The sequence below is a fragment of the Terrapene carolina genome, unplaced genomic scaffold, assembly GCF_002925995.2.
Source record: "Terrapene carolina triunguis isolate 2854851 unplaced genomic scaffold, T_m_triunguis-2.0 Scaffold33356, whole genome shotgun sequence".
Taxonomy (NCBI): Eukaryota; Metazoa; Chordata; order Testudines; family Emydidae; genus Terrapene; species Terrapene triunguis.
Window position 1 is genome coordinate 3,040,991 of NW_020697707.1, and position 13,838 is coordinate 3,054,828.

At 46.1% G+C, this 13,838-nt stretch overlaps 1 protein-coding gene across 1 annotated transcript in view; it reads right to left on the reverse strand.

Annotated features, from left to right (window-relative positions):
• Nucleotides 1-2,243: 2,243 nt before the first annotated feature.
• LOC112108265 (rod cGMP-specific 3',5'-cyclic phosphodiesterase subunit beta) overlaps nt 2,244-13,838 on the reverse strand; it is a 38,750-nt gene continuing 27,155 nt past the window's right edge. Inside the window, exons 18-22 of the mRNA XM_024202324.2 lie at nt 11,185-11,248; nt 9,799-9,873; nt 9,127-9,210; nt 4,071-4,227; nt 2,244-2,872 (exon numbers count right to left, since the gene is read on the reverse strand). Of these exons, the coding sequence (XP_024058092.1) occupies nt 2,808-2,872; nt 4,071-4,227; nt 9,127-9,210; nt 9,799-9,873; nt 11,185-11,248 (445 nt within the window). The 3' untranslated portion in view covers nt 2,244-2,807. The remainder of the gene's footprint in view (nt 2,873-4,070; nt 4,228-9,126; nt 9,211-9,798; nt 9,874-11,184; nt 11,249-13,838) is intronic.

Below are 13,838 nucleotides of genomic sequence, written 5' to 3' on the forward strand. Positions count from 1 at the left end.
CTGGGAAATATCAGACTAAATATTGTCTTCAGCACTTTAGCTATCTACTGATGCATATGCATTAATGAATCTGCTAATCACCCTCTTATTCTTGCAGATTCCTGCTTCCTTCACTGCAAGGTGTGGTTAATGTGCTGAGAATAAGGCAACTGAGCAAAATTTAACTTTTGCTGTTAACTCCCTGCCTTTTTTGCTGTACTGTCTCTCTTCTGCAGAGAGGCATTATATTGTTTAGATAACCACTGTAAATGTAGATGAATTCCCTTGCTTTCAATAAACATACATTGAACATATTTAGGCCACAGTGCTGCCTGAATAATCCTATGCTTGTTGAACACAATTTAATAGCAAACTAACACAGAAATAATAGTATGAGTGCCTGTAAACCCAACACTTGTATGTTAGAGCTGTGCTCAGACCACCTTGTCTCAAGACTTAACTCTGTGCCTTTCCCTTTGGGGGCAGGATGTGTTTCCTCTCTTACATGAGGCTAGGGCAGTGTTCCCCAAACTGTGGGGCATGCCGAGGAATGTTCTGGGGGGGTGGCAGGGGCTGGGTGGTGCTCCCTCCCCACTTTCTGCTCTGGCCACGGCCCCACCCCCCAGCAGCTCTGGCCCCAGCCTCTGCCCTCTTACCCCTGTCCATCCCTCCCCCAGGAGCCACAGCCCCGCTCCTGGCCCTGGTTCCTGATCACGGTTCCTGGGGGCGTGTGATGTGAAAAGTTGGGGGAGCACTGAGGTAGGGGAAGAGGGATTTCTGTATCCCATTCTTTGCTGTAGCAAAGGGCAATACCTCTGAGTATGCATTGGGATGGAGCAGAAAGGTAGTGACAGAGTGGGGGAAGATGAGAAAAGAGAGGGGGAGGATTTAGGGGGGGAAATGAGAGTGATGAGAGAAATTGGAAACCTGAATTCCGGGGGCGGGGAAGGGTTACCACAAAATGGGAAGGTGAAAATAAAGGAATAAATATACAAAGCATATACCTTTATAAAAAAAAAAACAAAACCAGCCAGTCTCCTTCACTGGTGTAAATTAGGCATTACTGACATTCAATGAGAATCAGAGATCCTTGTGGACCCAATTCTCCTTTCTCTTCAGTTAGGAGTAGCTACAGATGTAAGTGAGTCACAAGTGTAAAAGCACGGGAGGTGACAAGAGTATCAAGGTGGTATGTTTGTTTATTTTTACAAAAGCTAACAGAACATGACTTAACTATAGTAAATCTCTCATAAAACAGTGACTTGTGCGAAAGGGAGTGGGAGGGGGGGAGTGACCTTGAATAAGAGGAGAGGAGAGCAGGATATCTCCTTACATCCTTCCCCTATCATTTCCTTTGCCGTGTTCTTGTAAGTGTGGCTGCACAGACCAATCTGAAGCCACATGTTAGAATTTGTTTCTCTAATTCAGGTGTCAGCATTTCAGAAGTGTTGGGGAATGCAGGGGTGTCCCAAAGAAACAAGGTGGGTAAGGGAATATATTTTATTGGACCAACTTCTAGATATTCTCTCACCTACCTTGTGTCTCTAATATCCTGGGATCAACACTGCAAACAACAATGGGGGATATTCCAAAACCAGAAAGAGGTCGAATTGTAGCACCTACCCCAAGCTTGATCATATTCTTGTTTTCCATAATTTTGATCAAAATAGGCCTACTTTTTGGTCAGGCAGGTTACATTATGAACAAACTATATTAAAATAATATGAATGTTGCAAAGTCACACACTCAAGGAATGCCAGAATTAAGGTTGCTTTTGCAACTTTAATTTAGCGCCCTTGTGCCTATGCATTGAAACACACTCTCATTACATGATCACATGCTATGTTTTCCCCAGGATCCCCGCCTCATTCCGTGCACAAAACTGATCATGCTCAGGGAATGAGCAGCTTTTCGATATTTTGTTTTATCCTCATCCTGCAATGTGTGGCCCCATGTAGCATTGACTGCATACTATTCAAACCCTGCTACAGAATTATTCTTGTCCTCATGGGTGTTTCTTTGGCTTCAGTGGAGTTGCAATTGTTTAGACCAGATCTGAATTTGGCTCAATTCCTTCAAAAGATAAAGTTTATGGATGTGTGAGAAGGACAGATGATTTAACCGTTCTATTGTTAACACACTCTTGTGCTCTGATTCACTGTTCTAGGTGAAAGCCCACATTCTGAACTCAGCTCTAGGGGCATCAGTGGAATAACTCCATAGCTGTACCAGCGTAACTGAGATCAGAATCTCAGCATAAATGTTTGGATAAAGGGAATCTTTCTCCCTATGAGATGAATGGATCTGACCCTTTTACATATTGCTGACTTGTCCATGTGGTCCTGCAAGATACATTCAAGGAGTTAATTCTGCCTCAATTTACCCAGCATGTAACCTCTGGCTGCACGCTAGGTAAATCACAGTTGAATTGGGCACAAAGTCCGTTCACCATCCATCTGACCCTGTAAATATATGCATGGGGGTTTGGAGTAGGGAAGGGGGAATTCAGACTTCAGGACATATGCTACAGCCATTAGTCATGCAAGTAGATTCATGGGACCAAATTTTGCCCTGTCTTAAACGGTACAACCCAGTGACTTCAGTGGCATTGTATGGAGTGAGAAAGAGGGCAGAATTTGTCTCATTGTCCTCAGTAAGGGTGCTCACATGGGTCCGGTAAACAAAACTAGGCCCTTCCATGGCTAGGTGACGAGCCCAGTTTAGGTAATTAAAGGGTTAAATCAAGAATTGATATTTGTACACTGGAACTTTTTTCTCTTACAAGATCTTTCCCAGGGTGTGTAGTTCATACGCCAGCAGAAATAGGTTTAAATGATACAACAGGTTCTAGATGGGGGAGTTGTTCCTCCATTGCAAGTTGTCATCATAGCGGCTGTATGAGAGGAAACAAGTAATTAGAGATACATTTGCAGCTGCTATAAACCCACTGTAATTTGAAATCCTTTAGTCTTTAACTGAGTCATTTTACATTTTAACCCTTGGAAGGCTCTCAGTGAGGAAGCTGGTATAAATTCCTAGATATTCTGACGTGCTACCAATGTGCTCAGAGCCGTTTTCTACACAAAACAGTTCTTGCTCCAAAATGCTTCAGGATAATGATCTCCCTGACTGCCTTTCTCAAGAGGGCAGTGCCTTGTCTGAGGTGGAGACAATCTCAGACAGGAATGGTCTTGTCTTAACCACAAAAATGTATTAAGAATGAAGGCCTCAGTCCAGTTCCCATTGACTTAAATGGGAATTGGGCTGGGCCCAGGGAAAAAACCTTAAAACCAAACCATCTGCATGCATAGAATCCTAGCAATGGAGGGCTGGAAGGGACCTCAAAAAGTCATCAAGTCCAACCTCCCCATGCTGTGGCAGGACCAAGTAAACCTAGACCATCTCTGGCAGGTGTACTTTGTCCAACTTGTTTTTGAAAGCTTCCAATGATGGGAACTCCACAACCTTCATTGGAAGCTGTAATTAGTCTTATGATCAGCAAAAGTTGGGCTAGAAGGGTACACTTGGGAGTAACTGCAATGCTTCATCTTATTTCTAGTGAGTTCATTGTTTTCCCCATGGCCCATTAGGCAGCATGTTAGCCACAGCCTCTGTATTCTCAGGCACGTGTCCTCCCCCCATAGACTCACTACACTACAAAGCTGACTCAGTGCGGACAACAGACGTAGCTGAGCTGCAAGTGCAGACAAGGATCAGCAGTGTTCAGCACGATTTGCCACACTGTGTGTTGATCTGGCCTTACAGGTGTTAACCCGCCCATTACCACAGGAGATCTCCTCCACAGAGGAGTTTATGCAGATGGCCTTTCTGGAGGTGTGTAACCGTCTGAGATGTCAAGTGTATGTTTTGAAGCCATTCGCTATTATGACCTTGACAGAGTGAGTCATAGGCCCAACTCAGACTGAGGATTTCCCCTGTATCCAACCCTTTGCTTTAACTACTGGACTAAATTCACAAGTGTGGGAAGAGCTGGGGGTTTGGAGAAGTGAATTTACACAGGGGGCTGGTGGGGTAGAGGAGTTAGCCATAGGAGTAGATTCTGAGGTATTAAAATTTTAAGTATTTCTGACCTTGCTTTGCAGCCATTTTTTCCTCCTCTTTTTTCTTCTCTTCTTCCAGCACTTTCATTTTTGCATCATACTCATCACCAAGAGCCTTCCATTCCTTTCTGTTGTTCAGCAATCTCTCATACATCGGCTGAATTTCCTCGTGGAAACGTGAAAATTCCTGCCCCAAGCACACCCAACAAACAGTACAACAGTGACTTAGCCAGGGCTGCTCATCCAAAATATCTGTGCCACCGGCTGCATGCCCCTGTTGCTAGTTCAGGCTGGGAAGGGGTTAATTTCCTGAAGCAGGGTGCCAGCTACAGGTCTGGCCCTGGACTGGAGAGCCAGCTAATTAGAGGGCGTGTTTACACCAGGGTTCAGAGCCTATCAGCAGGGAGAGGGAAGCAGCTTGTTTCAGGAGATCCTCCTAGATCGAGTTGCTCCCACACCAAACCTAGCTGAGGAATCACTGGGGCAGATGAGTACTGACAGGCCTGCTAGGAGGTACATGCAGTCAGGGCTGAGGGGTAGCCTCCTCCTTCACCACTGCAGTAGTTCCCTCTTCCTCTGTCCCATTGCCTCAGGGCTGGGGCTCAGAGCCTGCTGCTGTAGGCCTCTCCCTCTCTCCCATGCCCGCCAGGGAGCGAAGCGGGTCCTGATGCTGCCCTCACACCCTTGAGTAGGGCTGCCAATGCTGTATTTCAGAAATATGGGACAGCCCTCTAATGTCCCTGGGCTTGACTTCTCCTCCCCATGCCTTGCCCAGGGCCTGCTCCCGCTGTCTCCAGCTCTGGTGCTGCAGAGAACCCAGAGCCCCAGGCACCGGGCCAGGCAGTCACTGTGCCTCCTGGAGTGAAGTGGGAGGCTGCGGTTGCTCATCTCCACCTACTGTAGAGCTGTGCCCTGCCAGGGGTGGGCGGTTGGCAGAAGGGGTGTGGACTGGAGAAACGCAGCAGCTGGAGGAGACTTCGCTGCAGCCAGCAGGGGTGTCACTTCCAATTTCAATGGGGGCAACTTCCAAGGGCGGCCCAGCGGTGGTTGGGCTAAATTTGAGTGCCGTTGTGACCTCATGTGTCGGGTCACGTTGCCAAAGCCTGGCACGTTGCAAAGTAAAGTGCCAGAGGACCACTCCAGCCTAGATTTCGTGTCAGAGTGACATGCTGGACCGCCCTGGTTGAAACATGGGATAAAAAACATCCTGTACTGACTTAGTAGTGGGCAAGCGATTTTTATTTAAATAAGGAATGTGAGGTCCCTTCTAATACAGGACTCTTAGCACTGACAGCCCTACCCCTGGGCCGCTGAGAGCAGAAGAGCCTGCCACTGATGCCCCCCAGGAGGACAGCAGCTGGAGCAGAAAGGCAGATGCGCCAGGAAAAGAGCAGGAACCACATGCCCTATGAAGAGGTATGGGGGCTGGATTGGGGGGGGGGGAGGTTTGCTGCAGTGTGAATTGGAGATCCCTGTGTGTTTGCATGGGGTTTTAGAATTGCTGTTTGAACTGGCAGAAGTGCTGGTATTTTAGGAGGTAGAGAGGGGCCAGTAGGGAAAAGAAAGATTTCTCTCTCTCTCCCATCAAAAATCTGCTTCTCTCTGGGGATTTCGCTTCCTTACTTTATAACAGGAAGGAGGGGAAGATTGGAAGGGGCATGGAGGGAGAGGCCACACCTAGCCTTACGCAAGGGGACAGGAGGAAGTCACACCCACCCCATTTACATTAGCCCCCCCACACACATACCCAACTGCAGCAAGTGGGGATGGCGAAGGGGCTTCCTGTGCCTCTCCCTGGGGGTGGCCAGGGTCCCCGTGGGGATGGGGAGTAGAAGAAGAGCTGGCATGTGCTCCCCACAGCATTGGGACCCCTGCCCACACTGAGAAGGGAGCTGGAAACCCCCACACTGTGACCAGAGACTCAGCTGCACCAAAGGCAAACGTAGGCAGAGTAATACAAATAAGTATTACGGAACTTTTGTCAGATGCTGCCAGGTGTGTGCCACATTTGCATAGCTGTTACTTAGTATAAGTTCATTAGCAAAACCCCAAGGTGTATTCCAGTGTCATACTCCTATTCTATTCCATGTACGTTCTCATCGCCACAGTATCTGAGGGCCTTCCGACAGTGCCTCAGGCAACGGTGTCTAACATCCGTCATGTGTTTGTTCTTTCATCCTGCCCCCCAGGGGAGAAGTGTGTTCACTGCAGTCTCTTGGATTTCTTTTAAAATAATAGACACGTGCTGCCATATGTTTGAGAAGCCAAAGAAATGTGCCATGCACTCGGCGTGGAAGGTGGGGAGGTTTGTGATGGGCCTTTGTTCCTGGGGGGGGAGTTCATTCTATAGTCTTGGGCTGGCCTCTAAGAAAGCTCTGTCGTCTGCACAGACAACCTTTACCCTTAGGGTGGAACGGTCCATTGTGCCAGAGGAGCAGAGTTGTCCTCCCCCCCGGTTTTCATCCCAGATCTTTAGAAGATTTTTATAAGAACGGCCAGACTAGGTCAGACCGATGGTCCATCCAGCCCAGTGTCCTGTCTGCCGACAGTGGCCAGTCCCAGAGATTCAGGGGGAGTGTTCAGAACAGGACAATTTTAGCTCCTGGCTTCTGGCAGTCAGAGGCTAGGGACACCCGGAGCCTGGGGTTACATCCCCGACCATCTTGGCTAATAGCCATTGATGGACCTATCCTCTATTCATTTATCCAGTTCTTTTCTTGAACCCAGTTATACTTTTAGCAGTCACATGGTAATGAGTTTTGCAGGTTAACTGTACATTAGGTTAAAAAGTACTTCATCTTGTTTGTATTAAATCTGCTGCCTATTAATTTCACCGGGTGACTCCTGGTTTTTGTACTGTGGGAAAGGGTAAATAATGCTTCATTTTATCCACACCATTCATGATTATACAGACCTCTATCATATCCCCTCTTAGTTGTCTCTTTTCTAAGCTGAACAGCCTTAATCTTTTTAGTCTCTGCTCGTATGGAAGCCGTTCCATACCCTTGATTGTCTTTTTTGCCCTTCTCTGAAGCTTTTCTAGTTCCATTATATCCTTTTAGAGATGGGGTGACCAGAACGGGACACAGTATTCAAGGTGTGGGTGCACCATGGATTTATATAGTGGCATTTTGATATTTTCTGTCCCTTTCCTAATAGCTCCTAACATACCGTTAGCTTTTTTTAACCACAGCTGTGCATTGGATCGAAGTTTTCAAAGAACTAGCCACGATGACTCTAAGGTCTCTTTCTTGAGTGGTAACAGCTAATTTTGTATGTGTAATTGGGATTATTTTTTCCCAGCATGCGTTGCTTTGCATTTACCAATCTTGATTTCATCTGCCATTTTGTTGCCCAGTCACCCAAGATCCCCTTCTAACTCCTTGCAGTCATCTTTGGACTTAACTACCTTGCATAATTTTGCATTATCAGGAAACTTTGCCACTTCACTGTTTACCCTCTTTTCCAGATCATTGATGAATATACTGAACACCACAGACCCTTGGGGGGATCCTGCTATTTACCCCTCTCCTTTTTGAAAACTGACCATTTATTCGTACCCTTTGTTTCCTATCTTTTTCCTTTGTCCACATGCTTATTGACACCCTCAAAGAATTCTGATATATTGGTGAGACATAACTTCCCTTTTACAAAAGCTGTGTTGACTCTTCCCGCAACTTCCCCTACAGTTTATATGAGATTAGGCTCACTGGCCTGTAATTGCTGGAGCCCTTTCTAAGAATCAGCATTATGTTAGCTAGTCTCCAGTCATCTGTTTCAGTAGTAGGTTACATACTACAGTTAGTAGTTCTGCAATTTCATATTTGAGTTCCTTCAGAACCCTTGGGGGAATACCATCTGGTCCTGGTGTCTTATTACTGTTTAATTTGTTCGAAAACCTCTTCTGCGGACATATCAATGTGGGACTCTACTTCCAATTTGTCGCCCAGGAAGCATGTCTCTGGTGTGAGTATCTCCCCCACATCCTTTTGCAGTAAGGACCGATGCAAAGAATTCATTTAGCTTCTCTGCAATGGCCTTGTCTTCCTTGAGTGCTCCTTTAGCGCCTTTGTCATCTAGGGTCTCCACTGCCTATTGGGCAAGCTTCTTGCTGCTGATGTACTTGAAAGAATTCTTACTCTTAGTTCTTGCATCTTTAGCAAGTTCTTTCTTGGCCTGCCTTATTACCCTTAACCTGCCAGAGTTTGTGCACCTTCCAGTTACCCTCACTAGGAATTCACTCCCAAATATTAAAGGATGCCTTTTTGCCTCGAATGGCCTCTATTACTCTGCTGTTTAGCCATGGTGGCATTCTTTTGTTCCTCTTCTTGTCCTTTATGATTGGGGGTATATCTTTAGTCTGAGATGATGTTTTAAATAGTCTCCATGCTGCTTGCAGGCATTTAACCCTTCTGGCAGCTCCTTTTAATTTCCATCTAACAAGCGCCCTCACTTTTGCGTAGTTCCCGTTTTTATAGTTAAATGTTACTGCGGTGAGTTTTCTGTAGCCCTACGAGGATGCTACATTTAATTACAGTAGGATCACCATTACCGAGCGGTTCAGCGATAGTTACCTCTTGGACCAGCTCCTGTGGGCCCCTCAAGAGATACCCTGAGCCCACTCTGTGTCCTTACATTTCAACAGGAGTGGAATTGTGTACCCGTTCCACCCGTTACGCCACTGCCCCATATGTAGTTTGATGTGGACTCTTGGCTTTAATCTCCTGGGCCCAGTGCAGCTCATGACTAGAGGTGCAATGACGGCTCTATACAATCGACCAGTCCTGGGGTTGTCGGGCACGGTGAGGCTGCTCTGCGTTCCACTAGCGATAGCTCTGGATGCCCTCGGAGCTGGGTTCAAGGCTGCCCTGCACTGCTGTGTGTTGGGCAGAGGATGTGATCCCACGTCTTTGGTCAGGGGAAAGACGAGCGCGTGTCTTGTTGATTAACATTCTAGGTATTGGTCAAGTCTCACCGATCGGAGAGAAATTTGCTTATCTAGTTTTTGCTAGAGTAAGTGGTTTTTAAAAACCGTCCCTGTTGCTGCATCAGCAAGCATTCCTTCTCTGCTGTGCAAATCGCTTACCTTATAGACAAATGTGCACACAAAGTCAATGAAACCGACTTGAAGCTTTGGAAGTTCAGGAGCTTTTTTCCTGTCCATCATCGGCTGGAAGAGAACAGGATTTCTTTGGAGAACACTGAAATGCCACATCTGTCTGTTTTCCCTTTAGAACCATTCTGCCTTGAGGGATGTTGCAAATCAGCCTAACGCTTCTGCTGTATCATTCTCAAGAGCTTTCCTTTCCAGACCTCTTCCTTCTCCCACACAAACAATGAAATTATTGGGCTAGGGATTTTCATCATTTTTCTTTAGCAAGCTACAGTCTCTCTTCTCCACTTCTGTCCCTAGATACTGTTTTCTATTGTGCCCCTCACCATAGTACCAGATTGAAGGATCTTTGTATTCTGACTAAATGCTAAGGGGAACCTAAAGTTCCTTAAATTAACTAAACAAACATTTCACTTAAAAAAAAAAAAAGCACATTCATTAGCAGAGCTAGATTTTGGAACCTGTGACATGTATGTCACTGATCTCAACTTTCATGTCTATTACAGGGGTAGCTTTTTGGTTTTTTCCCCAGGGTCTCCCATGTTGTCAAAGCATCCAGCCCTGTTCATGTATTGCTGTCAGTGAAGAGGTTTGTTAGAAGGAAATGAATGAATTTGAGCTTTCCGCAGCTCATGTGCTACTTACAATAGGCTGCTGCTGGAGTACACTTATTTCCAAGTCTCCCTGTTCCCAGAATTCAGCTGCTACTAGGAGAGCTACCTACATTGGAATAAAAGCTACAGTCAGTTCAGGGATTTTAATCTGAAACAGTTTGTCTCCATTAATCGGAGAGTTACAGTCCCTGCTCCTTTACCCTGCAATCTTGTCTGTCAAATCCCAGACTACAGCCAAGTGATCCTCTTAGCACGCTGCATCTGATTCTCTACTCGGTTTGTCTACACGATGAGTTACTGAGTGGCAAACCAGGGTGTGAATCTGCAGCATGCCAACTTGCCACACAGTAATGTCCCATGTGGACGCTGCTATTGCTCTGTAGCAATGTCCCACGTAGGATGTTGTTGCACATGGTAGTGGTAGTGCTGTAGATTCACACCCTTGCTTGCTGTGTAGACAAGCCCTTGGTTAACAAATTCACAGCAGGATCGCACCGCTGAGATCAGTGGAATCACCCTGAGGCTATGAAATGCAGAAGCAAACTCTGTGACTCTGGCAGCCGACTCTTCGGTCTACTGCTCCTTCATGTCAGTCAATGAACAGCTCCCCGCTGGTCCTTAGCAGGACTTTACAATGAGGCTTAGGGTGGAGACAGTCACAGCATTAGTGGATTCTTTGCCACATTCCCCAAGACACAGTTGCCCTTTCCCAGTATTACCAATCTGAAGCTTCCACGACTCTTCCTCCTCAACCCTTAAAAAGTGAGGTTTTAAAATATGAATGTTGGAGTTTGTCTTATGGTTTTGTGCAGTTGGGTTTTTTATTTCTAAACTTTCTGTAACAATGAGGACTACATGCTTTTTAAAGTGAAAGTTACTTGAGATTCTCAGCCACATGATTCCAGGAGCTGGGGCTTTAAGAAAAACCCTGAATGTTATGAGACTGGCAATAAAGTCAGAGTTGCCAGCACTGTTTTCCCTGCTGCCCCTCTGTGTGATGCTAACTGTCCTAGTGATTCATAGCACTGGGTGCGGTCTCTAGATATGTTTGCTTTTACATTTATTTACCTACTTTTACATTCCGCACAGTAACTGTTACTGCGACAGTCCAATGTTAACAACTGTCCAGTTGTATATAAATGTCTTAAACTTTATACAACTCCATAAAAACCTTCTATGGAAACACTGGGAGGGAAGAGGTGGTGTTTGGTAAGCCCTGACGCTTCAGCTCTTACATCATTGCTAATAAAATAACATCAAGCTAAAAGGTCTTGGCTCGTCAATCTAAAAATATCGTTTCTACCAGCATTACTGGAAACTTGGCCAGGATAAGTAAGGAGAACCCTCTTTCATGCAGGCTTCAAACAACAGAGCGTGTTTCAATATATTGGAGTACATTGTGTGTCAGGCGTCTGACCTTACTCTGCACTTCCCAGGGTTTAGCGATCGCAGATAAGTCACAGGCAGTCATCATCATGGCCCTGGAGAACAGAACCAGAACTGGAGTTAGTTTCTATTCTGAAGCACTCACTCCTGTTCCCACTGGATCCAGGGCCTATACTGTAATTTAACAGTACTACACTTTTCCACTTCTCTCCTCTCCCCCGCTAAGCATTAAAGATTGAGGAGAACCATTTTGTAAACCAGGGACAGACAGTATGCAGTAGTATCTTGAGTTAAACCTAGTGTATCTGTGTTTCTTGCCTGCCACCAAAACAGTTTTGTGATTACTGTACTTTTCTTTGATCAGATGGGTTTGCTTTTTAGGTCTTACTGCTATGCTAATTCTCAAAAATCTCATGCAACTTCTTAGCAAAGATTTAATAGCAGAGACTGCAGTGAGGTTTTATGTCTGTGTTTAATTATTCTAAGTACTACAGAGCATATGCTAGACCACTATCCAGTATCAATTATTACAACTAGACACTTGTCAGAATTTAATGAACATAAGAACGGCTATACTGGGTCAGACCAGTGGTCCATCTAGCCCAGTATCCTGTCTGCTGACAGTGGTCGATGCTTCAGAGGGAATGAACAGAACAGGGCATTACTGAGTGATCCACTCCCAGCTTCTGACAGTCAGAGGCTTAGGAACACCCAGAGGATGGGGTTACATCCCTGACCATCTTGGCTAATAGCCATTGATGGACCTGTCCTCCATGAATTTATCTAATTCTTTTTTTAATCCACTATATAATTTTGGCCTCCAGAGCATCCCCTGGCAATGAGTTCCACAGGTTGACTGTGTGTTGTGTGAAGAAGTACTTCCTTTTTTTAATCCTGCTGCCTATTAATTTCATTGGTGACCCCCAGTTCTTGTGAAGGGGTAAATAACACTTACTTTCTCCACATCAGTCATGATTTTATAGACCTCTGTCATGCCCCCCTTAGTCATCTCTTTTCCAAGCTGAATAGTCTGTCTTTTTAGTTTCTCATATGTAGGGCTCTACCAAATTCATGGCCTTAAAAAACGCCTCACAGACTGTGAAATCTGGTTTCCCCCCGTGAAATCTGGTCTTTTTTGTGTGCTTTTACCCTATACTACACAGATTTTACAGGGAAACTAACATTTCTCAAATTGGGGGTCCTGACCCAAAAGGGAGTTCCAGGGGCATCACAAGGTTATTTTAGGTAGTCACGGTATTGTCACCCTTACTTCTACATTGACTTCAGAGTTGGGCGGCTGGAGCAGCAGCTGTTAGTAGGGTGCCCAGCTCTGAAGGCAGCGCTGCAGCAGTAACACCTCATTTAAATGACAGGTAGCATTTCTGTCAGTGCTAATGCTACACGCCCCACTCCTAGAACAAAACCACTTATGCAAGGGATCCAAGAAGGATTGGGAGAAAAGGATTCCTCCGCTCCAAACCCAGCACCTTTGTGGAATGAAGAACCCTATCTAATGCTACTACAGGGAGACCCTGGCCTTTGTAAGTAGGATCCCTGCACATTCTCCTAGCAGGCAGTTTAGATCTGTCGATCAGCATAAGGAACCCACACTTTGAACTGGCCTGTTCTGCCACAAATACAGTCCCTTCACAGAGCATGCCTCTTCCCCACCCTACGTTGAGGGCCTCACTTCTATAGAGGGGGTCAGCATTCAGGCCTCTGTGCTATTGTTTCATTCTATCTGTCTGGTACTGTTAATTCCAAGGATTCAGAAATCATATTAGCTTAAAAATCTTGATTTTTTTAAAAAGTAAGTTTGGGATTCTTTTTATTTGCCTTCTAGTGTGAACTGTCAGGGTGTACTTGCTTCATGTTTTCAAGCTTTTCTCTCCAGCCATAATGAGCACTTAAAGTCAACGTTGATAACTGTTTCATTGCTTATCAGTTTAGCAGAAACATCCAGCTAATACAGGCTTTAGTGTTGTGCTTGAGACATACCACCCCTTCCTCCCCAGTCTGACCTCCACATAGCTCTGAAACTCAACTAGTTTCATTACTGTCAGTGCAGCCAATGTAATGAAAGCTCCTCCTTCTCCACCAGCAGGAACAAAGGTGAGCCCTGACCTCAGACAGGAGGAAGAGTGGTTTAGCCATAACAAGGGTGTAATCCCCACTGGCCATGATCTCCATCCCCAGGCCAGCAAACAACATCCAGCATTGTACTTGGGTAGCACCATGGCTGCGTTAACCTCCCTCACCCCCCCGCCCCCGACACTGCCATCACTTACGACTACAAGCCCTGGTGATGCCAAAAACCAGCCCGATAATTGTCAACTCAGCCAGGACGTTTGTGGTGTGGCGTGCGGGACTGACCCCTGTGGCGCCTCCTGCTGGTCGTCTCCGGGAATTAGCTCTCCAGCCGTTGAAGCGCCCTCTGCAGGCCGGTGTTCCGCTACCGCTTGGCCCCCATGTCCCTCCCGGACCCAGTGCCCTGTTGTCTGGGGTGTTGCCCCCAGCAATAACCCCCAGGGCCGGCTCTAGGTTTTTTGCTGCCCCAAGCAAAAACAATTTTGGCTGCCCCCGACCCCAGCCCTGGGCTAAATGCAGTGTTGGCAACTTTCAAATTTGTAGCACAAGACTTGCAATGTTTGGTGTTTTTCTTGAAGCCCTAGGCCCAGAGAGAGT